Source organism: Stegodyphus dumicola, chromosome 10 (genome assembly GCF_044657685.1).
Source record: "Stegodyphus dumicola isolate Sdum_Otavi_A_Nest chromosome 10, ASM4465768v1".
Lineage (NCBI taxonomy): Eukaryota > Metazoa > Arthropoda > Arachnida > Araneae > Eresidae > Stegodyphus > Stegodyphus dumicola.
The window spans coordinates 116,965,774-116,980,416 of NC_140777.1; the positions used below are offsets into that span (position 1 = coordinate 116,965,774).

The 14,643-nt window shown below is 32.3% G+C and overlaps 1 protein-coding gene across 3 annotated transcripts in view; it reads right to left on the reverse strand.

Moving 5' to 3' along the window:
* The window catches only part of LOC118201092 (diphthine--ammonia ligase), a 74,827-nt gene that overhangs the window by 20,121 nt on the left and 40,063 nt on the right, over nucleotides 1-14,643 (reverse strand). For all 3 annotated transcript variants that reach the window (XM_085825424.1, XM_085825423.1, XM_035373119.2), the window contains 3 exons: nucleotides 12,338-12,411; nucleotides 10,222-10,340; nucleotides 9,614-9,678 (listed from right to left, as the gene is read on the reverse strand). In XM_085825424.1, the coding sequence (XP_085681550.1) occupies nucleotides 9,614-9,678; nucleotides 10,222-10,340; nucleotides 12,338-12,411 (258 nt within the window). The remainder of the gene's footprint in view (nucleotides 1-9,613; nucleotides 9,679-10,221; nucleotides 10,341-12,337; nucleotides 12,412-14,643) is intronic.

The following is a 14,643-nucleotide window of genomic DNA, read 5'->3' on the forward strand; positions in this document are numbered from 1 at the left end:
GATTCGCTTTTTCTCCGTAGCCGTATGCTTGAGTTTGCTGTAGTCTTGGCATACCAAATTGGTTTCGCTGTTGATATTGGCGTCTTCTTTCGACGTCCGCTGTTCTTCTACTTTCAAACTGGATTGCTAGCTCAAATAACTTTTCCAGTGTAATCGGATTTCTTAATTCAATAAAGTCTTGCACTTGGGGTAGTAACCTCGGCAAAATCACTTGAATTATTTCAGGATCCGGACGGTTTCCATACAAGAGCTTGAAAACGTGAATTTTTCTCAAAATAAAGCTCGAGAGGTTTTCGATTCTTTGTTGATATATACTAAAAAGTTCCGTTTCTAATTTCGCACGATCCCTTACAACAGGGAAGGCTTTTAGTAGGGCAGTCTTGAAATTTTCGTAAGTATAGGTGGGACTTCCTGCTTGACCCAAGAGACTTCTGCCGATACATTTGAACCAGTTAAGCGCTTGGCCCCTCAAAGCGCTGGTAGCTAAGGTAACTTTTTGAAACTCGTGCACGGGGTAGAGCATGAAGTGGTCATCCAATTTTTCCAAAAAACTGGTTACCGGTGAGTTTCCGTTAAATGTTGCTTCTGGTTTCATCGAAGCGCGCATGGTCTGGACGATGTAACCGAATCCTTCCAGGGCGGCAGCTGGCATTTCTGGATTCTGAGCCATTTCTGCAGGCAGCACAGGTTCTTCTTGAAACTCGGCCATGGTTATTCTTCTTCGTTGGGCGCCACTATCAGGTTCAATGCTCCTTCTAACCTTCTTCGGGAACATACAAGGACCTGACTCGGAACAGAGAGCTTACTAAAGCTATGTTCACTAATTGTGGTAAGTAGACAGGATACAGACGAAGGGTATACAAAACCCTTTATTTTTCTCTATATACAATAACTTCCGTACTTCGGAATACACTGACCCTCCACTCGGGGTCTAACGTAAAAAAGTATAAAAATAAAACTAAACTCTAATTTAACTTTAGAATAATACACGTGGAAGATTGGCCTTATAATAACAGGAAGCGTATATAGCACAGAGACTGTGAACACTACAATACGTTTAATTTATCAAGAGGATTAAAACCTCTGGCCTGGAAGGCAAATAGCAACTGCGTAACTTCTAAGGTAAGCGGCCTGCTTCGAACTCACTGCTTCCTCTCTTACGCTTGGCAAAAAGGCCACACTTAAATACTTGGCGTTCGCCAGACAAACTTTGCATAAAAACCTTCACGCTTATAATTCTGGCCGGAAGTAGAAAATAAGAAGTGATAGTAAAGATTTAAAATAAAATAAACGTTAGTAAAACTTAAGATCCTTACAAACCTACAGACCGCTAGCTGGACTTGCTTCCAATTTACAAGCCACCTGGTAATGAGGAAAAAAAAATGCCTTACAACTGTTAACCAATTTTCTTCAAATACTGTTCTAATTCTTATCATCTGCAAGAATCTTTTAGTGATAATATTCAACAAATTGTTTGCTTTAAAGATAATAAATTTATTTGTAAGGGATTTAAAAGTGATAATTTCCATTACTGACGACAGCATCCATTTCATTATTTGGTAAATCACAGTCCTTATGCAAAATAGGAAAAATGTGAAACACTTTAAAGGACTGATTAAGTGGAATTATCTACCTCCCTTTGTAACCACAATTGCAAAGGAAGGCAGATAATAATTAGTTAGTTCTCTCATACCTAGGTACCAACAGAAGTCCCCATATATGTGTACCATATGAAGAAAGACCATTATAAGAAAATGTTTTCATGTAGAAAACTGTGATAATACTAGACCTAGTAAGATTCAATAATATATACTCAATGCCAGCATTTCTTGTTTTTAATGAATGCTTCATTCGTCACAATAAAAGTGTATTTTCAACCACAATATATATATATATATATATTTAAATTTCTTTACAGTAAAATAGTTAAATGTGTATTAATTGTTAGTACTTCTCAAGTTTAAAAAACAAAATCTGGTTTTAAATATATTTAAAATATTCTCTGGTTAAGAAATTACATCAGTATAAGCTAGTTGAAATGGTTTTCATTTCTTGTATTCAGGAGTTAAGGAAACTTTTGAGGCAGTAATTTCAAAGTCAATTATTAATTATACTGTAGTTACCAATATCCATTTTTATTATTCTATTCTCGATTATTTTTAATTTGTACTTTGCCTTGCCACTAATAATTAAATATAAATAAATATTTCTAGTAATAAAGAAAGTTGCGTGCAAAGTACATGGGTATTAAAAATATCAGAAAAGTTTGCAAAAGTAGACTCTGGAGAACTCAACAATGATTTTAACTAATAAAGTAATATGCAATACGTGATGACTTGGTGACCATGCATGTTTTTACTCATTAAATGTTTGCAGAGGTACTACACACAATTGTTTGCATTTCCCAGTACATTTATTAAGGTAGTAAAAGAACATTTTGTCGCATTATGTGTTTTTAATTTTCGAATCTCCAGCTTGCTAATATCCTAAATGTGCTTTTACTTTGTTTAATGCTATTTATTACAATTGTTAACTGAAATGCACATTAATATGTTTGCGCGAGAGAAATGCCAGTAAATTTCAAATGAGTATTTAGAAAGGGATACCTTTTTTAAGCTTGTTTTAAAAATAAACAGATCATTCATGAAGTATGTAATTCTGTAAAAATAAAAAGACTTTAGTGATTATCATTATCAAATAACTGAATGATCTCTCTCAAGACTGAAAACCCTCAGCTTAAGTACATCATAAACTAATTTTCATTCTGGTGAGGAATGTGAAAAGAAGTTAAAGTAAAGATCAAAATCATAATAGTTGGTTATTTTAACATAGGAACCTTATGAATTTTGAAACTCAGTTCAATAAAAAAGATGCACTTTTTGCACCCACTTTTGGTTGGAAATATATAAACAACATAGTTTTATAAAACTTTGGAAAAAATTGTAACAAAATGTCACAATTTTTATTGATATTGGGAAATGAAATCTGAAATGCATTTATGAAGTTCACTTGAAGAAAACTGCAAAATATTTGAGAAGTAATAAATATTCATATTTTATGGTTTCCCTCTCCCTGAGGGGAATCATAAAGCAATGAGATATTCAAACTTTGGTTGAATGGAAGTCAAAGCAAAAATTGTATTAAATACAATTACACTACGATTTTCAACATGCTCTAATGTGGCTTTGTTTAATAATCGATTTTATCCCTTTGTAAGATTAGTCAATTTAATAGCATTTTTGTTTTTTACAATAGCAAACACTACCGTACTCAACATACTGTATGCAATAGGTAAGTCCTGGATATGTTTCATATTTCTCAATTTTTTTTCACTTTCATGGTGATCTTAGCAATCTTCTTCGCTGCTTAACTCGTCCGACTAACTTTCCTAAAACTGTTAGCGAATTTACAAAAACTTACATGAAAAAATACAAAACTATTTGAAAACTCAGAGTTACAGAGTGGGTTTTTTAATGAACCGTAACAACAGGTGCACTGATGGCCCATGCAGTCATATCATTGTCTGGAAAGAGGTAAACAAGCGTATTTGGCATAATTGTGATTCATTGAACTCGAGTCATATTCCAAACAGATGTTACATGCCACATAAACGTTTTTGCATTCAAACAAGATGTATACCAAATTTAAAGTACTTCAAAGTTAATGTATACTGAAGTACCACTTTATTTTGTGGCTTCATATAATTTATAATTCACTCATTTTTAAAAACTACATTACATTACATATCTTAATTGCAATATCGTATGAGAACATGTAGCTAGTAAAACGTAAGATATTCTTTTACTATGTCATCTTTATTGCTGATTTGTTTATTTACAAGAGTTTGAAACCATCTAATCTATAATATTACTTTCAACTTTGACATCTTTTATTCGAATATCTCTATTGTATGAATCTATATATAATCAAATTCAGTTCATTATTATTATCATCCTAATTTTTCTGGTCCTATTCCAGATGTTTGAACAGGGTGGTTGCTTAGTGGTTTGCTTATTTATTTTCCTTTCAATACTGTAAATAGGGGCAGTATCCTTCAGCATTCCATGCAGTGTCCCAAAATATCAGAAAAGTTTACAAAAGTAGACTCTGGCAAATTTAACAATGATTTTAACTGATAAAGTAATATGCAATATTTGATGACCACGCACGTGCATTTTAGCCTAATGGCATGCATCGCCTTTCTCTCACGTGACATAGAATACAATGAAAGAGAATGTGATGGTAATGTAAGCAACATGCTCTATGCCAGCATAATGATAAACATGGTTCGATTTTTGTGCAAACTATTTGTTTTGCTTGTGTGATAATAGAGTGTTCATGCTATTAGATGTATGCCGTATGAGATGCCCACATTACATTTAAGTCCACGTTTAGTAGTAAACATACATCCAGAACCCATGTCAAGAAGAGTGTATGACCGTGGTGTCAATCAAGACAGACATAAGTGATTTTTTTTAATTCATAAGTAAATGCATGAGTGAGTCTCCAGAAAAGGTAAGAAATACTTTGTTCAATTTATTTTGTTGGAAAGTGGCATTCAAACGTAATAAAAATGGCTGAAGGAGAGCTTTTCACAAAATTTAAGAAAGAACAGAAAATTATTTGTTCAGCCATTACCAAAGTAGCAAATTCTATTGAATTCTTAATTGCTTCTGGTAACATTGAAGAATTAGAAGAAACACTGGAGATTTTAAAAGTAAAAGCAGTTTCTTTGAAAGAGTTAGATGAAAAAAAGTCAAAATTTTAACTGTTTTTAATGACACTGAAATCGAAAGTGCCTTGGAATATGAAGAAAAGATTGCAAAATGGAATTTTAGAGGCACAAAATTATTGAAAGAAAAAGGAAATGTCAATAATTCAGTAGTTTCTAATGGTTCTTCTCATGATAATACGAGGGCCATCCAGGAAGTAGATTACGTTTCCGTCTGTGTCCGCTAGGGGCGGGGCTAGCGCGGCCATCTTGGGGTCAGAGCGTTGCGCAGCTCAGTCTGCATCTAGCCGTGCTAGTGAGAGGTTCGTGCTGTGCTCCGTTCAGATACTGTGACGGTTTGAAATGTCTGCGTTAATTGAAAATCCCGCGAGCTGCGAGGTGCGCTCAGTAATAAGGTTTCTGACTGCAAAAAACTGTAAACCGATAGAAATCTATCGGCAGCTTCGTGAAGTGTATGGGGACAACATTATCACTGAAGGTGGAGTGCGTCAGTGGGTCATAAGATTTCAAAATGGCCGAACCAATGTTCACGACGAAGATCGAAGTGGGAGACCCAGCATAGTGACCGCCGAACTTCTCGAAAAAGTCGATGCTAAAGTCCGTGAAAATCGAAATTTCACAATAACGGAACTTTCTTTGAGTTTTCTACAAATTTCGCGAAGTTTGTTGCACGAAATCATCAGCGAAAAGCTTGGTTACCACAAGTTTTGTGCAAGATGGATTCCAAAAATCTTGACAGAGGACCACAAAAATCAGCGAATGGCTGCAGCGTTGAACTTTTTGGACGCTTACCATAAGGATGGTGACTCTTTACTCGATCACATCGTTACTGGTGACGAAACATGGGTGAAACATGTGAACTGTGAAACGAAATTGCAATCAATGCGTTTTGATGACGACGCACAGCTGCAAGAAGAGGTAACGAAGTGGTTGAAGGCGCAGGCGGCCGAATTTTTCGATGAAGGAATTTCTAAGCTCGTACATCGCTACGATAAATGCCTTAATTTGTATGGTGACTATGTAGAAAAGTAGTATTTGAGTGTGGCTTTCATCTGTATATAATAAAATTTGTTTCCTATACTTTGTTTATTTTTTTATTCCAAACGTAATCTACTTTCTGGATAGCCCTCGTAGTAATTTATCTATTATTTCTGGTGTTAATAAAATTTCTGATTACAATGTTAAATCGCCAAAAATTACGATTGATAAATTTTATGGAAATGCTGAAGAGTGGCGGACATTTTACAATACTTTCTAGATGGCAATAAATCAGAACAAAAAGTTATCCAAAGTTGATAAATTTAATTACTGGTTTAGCCTGTTAGGCACTGCAACTTTAAAAATGATAAAAGGATTTTCACTATCGCCAAAAATTATGGCAAAGCACTTAAAATTCTTAAAGAAAGATACGGACGAAAAAATCTCTTTATTAATTTGTATATGCATAAACTGTTAAATTTATGACTTTTCTGAAGTTCGAATGATATTCATGCTTTGAGAGAATTATATGACACCCGTAACATACAATGAAGGTCGTTAAATTCAATAAGAATCAAAACTGGATCATACGGACGTTTACTTTATCCTTTATTTATGAAATGTATTCCTAAGGATATAACACTTGATTTTGCTCATCAGAAAGAAGATGAAAATTTTAATGTCAAAAACTACATGAAATTTCTAAAACGGGAAATTGCAAACAAATTTTGTTAATTTTATCTTACTCTAAGAGTTATGGGAATACGGAAAAACACTTTATCCCATTTAATGAAACACCAGAGTCCACCCCTCATACTCCTTTCAACATTAAACCAATTAGTCATCCTTTTCCTCATAATGTAAACAAAATTGCAGCTGTTTCAACTTTTTCTTGTTTATTTTGTGGAAGTGAAGATCATGTTTCAGAAGAAAGGATTATGTCCTGGGAAGAAAGAAAAAAAGAATTTTAAATATTCTAATCGGTGCTTTCTTGGTTTTGAAAGTAACTGTATAACAAAAAATTGCCCTTCTCAATCAAAATGTAATTCTAATCATCATAACATATTGTAGCATGAAGGTAAGAAAAAGGTTGATAAGGAAGAAATTAAGAATAATTCTAATGTCATAACAGCAAAGCTGTCTTCTAAATATTTTAATGTGAATCACGAAGGTAGGAAATTAATCGATGACATGCCAACTGTTAAACTTATTTATGATGTTAAATTAATTAATGCAGTAGCAGATGCAGGCACCCAATAAACTGCTGTTAAGACTGATATTCTACCAAAAAGATACTGTACGCAACATGGAAGTGTTATCCTCACAGCAGCTTTCAGACAATCTTTAAAGGCTCCTCTCATTAACTTATCTCTATCAAAGTATTCTGAAGATGATAAATTTAAGTCATCTATTTTTATAACATTTGCAATGGTTGATAAGTTATGTAATGATTTACTTTATATAAGTGCTTTTATGAGTTAAATGGTGATGATAAACAAAGTTTAATTCTGAATGCAAAAATGTAGACGTTACAAATGATAGTTTGGTTGAAATGCCTTCTTATGCTGTTTCGAGTTCAGCAAATGAATGATCCATTTTAAAAACATGCTGGCAAGATGCTAAGAATGGAAGTAATAACTTTATTGTTATTAACAACTTTTGTATCATAAAGATAAAATTTTAGGAGAAAGAGTTCAATTAGTTGTTCCTAAAGAACGAAGAGAAAAAATTTTGGACTTAGCTGATTATAGCTTATGGGGAGGTCACCTACGAACTAAGAACACAGCTGAACGATTGAGATACTCCTTCTATTGGGCTGAAATCAGGAAAGATGTGAATGAATATTGTTAACAATTGTACTTCTTGTCAACTTCAAGCTAAAAAGCATCCCTTTGAAGAAGTTCCGATTATGGCAGTAACACATCCTAACAAACCATTCCAGGTAATTAATGCAGATATCTTCGGACCTCTAGAACCAAGCTGTCGAGTTTATAAAAAAATTATAAATGAAATGTTTCTGTGTGCTGTTGATCAATGTACAAGACAGCTGAAGAATCTTAATGCCAGATCAACATGCGATGCATTGTTGCAGATCTGTAGTACTGGAATCCCTCCAGGTTGTTGCTTCATTGACTTAAAATTTTTTTAAAAGGATCAGATCGTCACCAAGGTTCTTGACTCTTAACCATCCAAATTCAAATGGCCTTGTAGAAAGATTTAATGCCGTTTTTAAACGGAATGATACATAATACCATCAGAGAATATTAGAAAGACTGGGAGAAACACCTACCATACTTACTTTGGTCCTACCAAGAAGTCCCTAATGCTACAACTAGTGTTAGCCGTTTCTAGATGCTTTATGGAAGATGTCCCAATGGCTCTTTGTCTATCTTGAAGATGTCATAGACTGCTGAAACTCCTGAATGATTTGAAGATAAAGTTAGCAAAAGCTGCTGAATACATGACTTACTGTTGGAAATCAAGAAGCTTATGCATTCTACCATAACCAGATGGCTCATCATAAAGAATTTAAGGAAGGTGGCGGGGTTATAGTCAATCTCTGACTGTGAAAACAAAGTTTGTGCCAATGGACTGGACCTGCTATGATTATCAAAGAGCATACTAATTATAGTTACATAGTGTAAATGGCTGACAATTCTTCAAAGCACATTCATGCAAGCAAGATACAAGAGTTCAAGACTGCTGTGAATAATATCGGTGTGATATATGATACAGACATAGATGCTGGAGAAGTTGAAAACATTCCAAGAATTGTTCCACTGAAAGCAGAATACTATTCCGATGAATAATGTGGTCTTCTTGAACCGCATAACAGAAAAGAACTCTTGGAAATTTTAAGAAAGCATACAAATCTAAAATATGGTACTCTAAAAATTGCCAATATTGGAGAACATAACATCAAACTAAAGCCTGGAAGTGTGCTAAAGAAGCAAAAGCCATATGGATACCTGAAGTTCTAAAATAATGAAGTTGATCAACAAATAGACGAGCTTTTAGTACTAGGATTAATCATTGAATCAAAGAGTGAATATGTGCATCCAGTAGTTTGTGTGTCAACAAAATGGAATGGTAATATTATGTATAGACTAAATAACAAGTTAATAAACAAGCTATGATTTTGTTTTATTTGACACTGAGTTATTGCCATGAAATTCTGACAGAAGTGCATCTAATATGAATGGAATATTCTTTAACTACACTAGAATGAACACTGAAAACATAATAAGAAACTATATATTATCAGAGAGAATGGAAAAAATCCTGAATTTCACCTCACAGAATATTTTTGAGAATAAATAATTTTCAGCAATAAAAACATTTGCAAGCTTTCTTGAAACTATTCAAAAGGGCAGCTTTTCTATAATAGTTATGCATAATAAGAATGGTAATTAGGTTAAGTTTGCTTTTTTATAAAAATGTTATTGCATACAATTCTACAGTGAAATTAGTTTAACTGTAGCTAAAATTCAATAACCATATTAAATTATTAAGCCCTGAAATGATGCTTAAGTTTTTTGCTACTACAATATTTTTTTTTTTTTCGGTACTGAATGAGATTAAGTGCTTTTGTGTATTGTAGTTTACTGCTAATTATTTGATAATATTTTAATTTAATTAACTGAAAGATTTTGTGCAAAGTGACTAACGGATGAAAATAGAAAAAGCACATGAATTATTTCAATTGGAAAATGGAAAATGCAGCACGTATGTATGAAAATAAACGAAAGTTAATATTACAGGTTATTTTTCGTCATTAATACATATCTGCTGTTTATAAAAATTATACAAAGTACACACATCTTAAAACATAAAGTTAACTTTCTAAAATTTTACATCAAATTCTACATCTATCTAAAATTTTTACATAAAAATAAATTATACCAAAGCAATCATATGAGGGCGAATATCTTCCAAAGACATCCCTAAATGCTTCTTTGGATCCAATCCTAACAGAGAAACATCAATTTCACTTTATAGTGGTAATTCTGAAAGTGGATTTTTATTTAAAGCACTTTAAAACTGCAGTTTTATTAAGAGAGAAATTACAATATTATGCATGTAACTGAAAATATTAAATTTGATTTCAACAAAAATAAATTACTCAAATGAGGTGCACATAAAAATGGCAAAAATTCCAATTGATAAATGATTTTTCATTGAAAATGTTTCATTAGAAGCCCTAAAATTTCTTAAACAAAAATCTATGACGTTCATAAGATTTGTCTTAAGTTTTTAAAACTTATAGTATTAATATACATAGTTTTTTAACTGTATGCAACCACACATTTTGTGTGAATCACATATTTTAATACGTGTCTTTGGAAATAAAATGCAACATTTTGATTTGTAGATGAAAATGACATTTTACGCTATCAAAATTTTTACATACTCGTTCCTAATTTATAGGAAAAATTCTTACTTCCAAACAAATTACAGCCAAAAAAAAAGGTATATATCTTATAAAAGGTAATGTATATATAACAAATCACCTAAAGCAGCAACTTTAATTATAATAGCATGAATTCCAGATTCAATCATTTCATTCAGTAACTCCTTCTGGTCCCTGTGCCATAAATATGCAAGCATTTGAAGATTTAGTCTTTTACAACTGAAACAGAACGGGCAAGACTTTTATAAATTTTCATAGATTACATAAAATTCATGATATTAAATTTAAAGATGAAAAACTTCACAAAACTTTTTAAATAATACTTTGCACATATGTACTGTTGTTGGTTTAAAATGGCTGAATATTTATACAGATAATGAATGAATTGCTGATTTATTGCTTACAATAGTCAATTTCATTTTTGTGAATGTTTACTTTGGCAAATTGTACTTTAAGCTCTAATTGCACCAAAGCCATTCACTTTCTCGCCAAAGTAGTTACAGAAGACAAAGTACCCTAACCTTAATAAATATCATAAAGAAGCAAATATCCATGGGAAAATTTAAAAATTTTATTTATAGGTTCTGATAGAAACTTTACTTCCACAGTTTTAATAAAAAGGTGAATTTCAATTCAAAATACATTCACGGAGACATGCTAAACTGGAATTCTGTCATGCTTAAAAATTTCATTATTTAATAATACTATACATTTTCAGTGAAATTCTGAGAATATGTAAATGTCTTAAATATAACTTCATATCAATTTTAATTTATAAACTGATTGCTACAGATACAGATATTAATAATATAAACCACATTAGAACAATAATGCAGAAACCAATTGATAAAATTCTACAAGTAACCTACAAATAATATAGTGCCTAAATTTGAATTTTAAACTTTATGTCATCTAGTGAGACAATAAATAGAACTCAAATTTTTTAAATAATTCAAATTTTCAACAATACATATCCTCCTTGAATGCTCATAATTTTTTTAAACCAATATACATCAAATGGAAATGACATAACTAGACAACTGAAGATTATAACCAATACTTTTCAACCAAAACCCTTTCCAAGCAAAGCTCCCAAAGCTTACTGGTGTGGCTCATTTTATATAATAAAAATAAAAACAAATATGTAAGCATATGAAGAAACCTATTTATAGAATGGCCAACCATACCTTAGACAGCAGTACATGGTCTCATTTTGCATCAGATATACTTACAGTACTTACGGTTCATGGCTTTATACAGTTTCTAATTAATAGAAAGAGTACTTCATTAGTTTCACTTACTTTAATGCAGCATTTCTTAAACTTTTTCAGTCGCGATCCCTTTTTATCACTGAGATTTTTTCGCGACCCCCCGGACCCCATAAGTATTGCGCAAATCCGACACATGTGTGAGTGAAACTGTCAGTTTTTCACTTGTACTGTAATATATTATTGCAGTTTTAGGTTATTAACTTTATTTTCTAATTTTAAGGCATAGAACAATGTGAAAATTTTAATTTAAAAAGTAACAGATGAAATGACAGCGTCACATGCAAAGCAAGGAAAATGAACGTTTATACTATAAAAAGAATGCGTCGAAATGTTTTTGTTTTTTCTTTGTCTGTATTGCCTTTACCTATTTTCAGATACATTGTGAAAAAATTTTTGGTACTTGTAAAGTTATCATAATAAGTTAAAGAAATATAAAAACTGCTAAAATTTTTGGCGACCCACTTCTGCAGGTGGCACGACCCACAGTTTAAGAAACCCTGTTTAATGCATTAATAAATTTGTAATAGTTTATAAATAAATACATAAAAAGTATCTTTTGGATTAAAAATTTACTTTTATAGTATATAAAAAATTCAGATTATATTTTAGCAATTAACAAATAATTATAACTTATATGTGGACTCTCTGCAATTTTTAAATATTTTTTTAATATGCATTTTATTAGATTCTATCTGTGACTTCTTGAGATTTATACTAGCAAGCATATATATTTGTTTCTTACATACATATGTGTTTCTCATATTCATATTAGTAGAACAAGGCCCAAAAAGTCCTGCTCAGATAAACTAACATTAAAATAAAATATTGCTTACATTTTTTGGGGGGGTATGCACGAATCATAAGTGAACACAGAAAATATGAAGTATTTTGCAAATAAAATTCATTAGTCATTTTTCACTCAAATGTTGAAAGATAACAGCTTACACATTTTCAACTCGAAGTCTTTGATAATCAGAAAAAATTGCACCAACAGAAACAGCTTCTATTTCCATAGAATTCTACAGAAGAGCACAACATTAATTACACTACTATAAAATATCAAAATAATAAACTATTCAAAAATGATAATTATAAAGAAAAGCAAAAATAATATCAATTTTTTTTCCTCCCTGATTATTTGCACCTCCTTCAAAAAGTCACTAACTTATTGGGGTAGCTAATTTTTTGCTAAACTAATACGCAAAAAGCAACAGCTCTTTTGAAAATGACAGCACATTAAGAATTTAATAAAACAGCAACAAATTAGTAAAATTAAAAAAGCAAGAAACACATGTAATAATACATTTACCTTTTCCAAGAAATCCTTACACCTTTTTTTTTCCTTGTTAATCTTCCCATGTGAACACCAATTTGTTTTCACTTAAATACCTCAGAGAATTGCACAAATATAGGATTGTGCACAAATTTTGATTCATTAAATTTTATCATTTAAGAAGTACAACTTCAAGGAATGTGAATTTCTACATTCTCTACTACTGAGCTGATTGACATAGCAAATCCATTTCTAAAGAAATGTCATGCTTCCTTTTTCATAAGCCAGCAAATACTGCAGTCCTATTACAATTCTTTCCAAGGAAAAAAATAATAAACTGAATGCAAATGCAGGTACTAATCCGAAAAAATTATCATTGAATTTGAAAATGAAAATCTGCACACACAGCTGGGTTGTCACAAAATACATTTGAATGATGTTATGGTGATTACTAGTGCGTTCCCTCATGAATACTTTTTGGTGGAGTCCAGATAATCTGAAAGAACCTTTAATTAATTAATTTATTTCTTTATTGTAAAAAGGCAGAAGGTTTGGTTAGTTTACATGATCATGGCCAAGCCTCGAGGGCTATCTATGCCTAACGGAAGGGATGCCTTCGTGGAGGACTTTCTATTGGAACTGGCTTGTATACACATTACACATGGAGAAAACCATGAAAACACCCATGCAGCCAGCCCGTTTGTGGGATTCGAACCCCTGACCAAACTACCAACGTTCAGCAGCTTTATCACTTAGCCCAAAATGGCAGGACTATAGCTTTACAAGGCATTAATTATGTATACTTAATTTCATCATACAAACCATACAGATAGATATGAATTAAAGAATATGACATAACGTAACAAATGACAGCTTTCTTATTATTTATTTTGAAATTAATAGATACTTAGGTTTAATTAATTAAAGAGATAAAGAAAATTTGAAAAGTGAATTTTTCTAGGTTACGCAAATCAAGATTAATTTTAAGATTAAAAGGATGTTTTATAAAATTTATCTTTTAATTCAAAACAAATAAGTGTTTGTTTAATTCATAATATATAAATAAACTTGAGTGCAAAAATTAAAGATGAGGTGAAGAAATTAGCATAAAAGTGAAACTAGACAACAGAATGGACTAAAAGAATAATCAGGAGAAAGACTTGGGACCTATACAGTAGGGCATGTGCATATATGGCTTATGACATGGGGGGATATTGAAAAATTATAAAAGCAAATGGGCAGAGTATGCTCAGCAATTTGGTGAAAGCTATTGCCTGGTGTACAGTGATTTCAACAACATCAAGTTGCTACTACTGTGTGATATGGTCAACATGCAATCCAGAAGTCATCTGGATGACTATACCAAAGGTTGTATCATTAGGAAGTTGGAAGACAACTGAAGTATGACAGTTGTGGTGGAAGAATTCAGGACTACTCTAAGTATCAATTCACAAGCCTCAAAAGCATTTCATTGGCTGTCCAAGCTTTTAGCAATGGTCATTCATGAACAACAGCAGCATATGACTAGAACACTTTTCTACAGGTGAGAGAAAGCACGTGACAAATAACAGAAGATATCGTAAGGCACATGCAGCAGACTACTGGATGTCCAATATACATTTTACCACGGTCAGGAGGCTGTACAATCATGGTTGATATGCACAATGACCATTATGGTGTGTGCCATTACTGCCTGCTCATTGAAGATGCTGTTTCTGTGATACCGAAAACACAAGAATTGGATACAATGGGAATGGGGTCGAGTACTTTTTAGGGATGACAGCCAATTAAAAGTCTGACAATTGTGGACACACTCAGATCTGGAGAGAGAAGGGAATACACAATCACCCCTCCAAGGGATTATTTTAGAGGTGCTATTCTCATTTGGGATGGTATCATATTCGGTGTTGTAATGGCTTCCATATCTTCTAAAAAGGTTTGCTCATTGGTGTCCGCTATTGTTCCAAAGTTCTCTAGC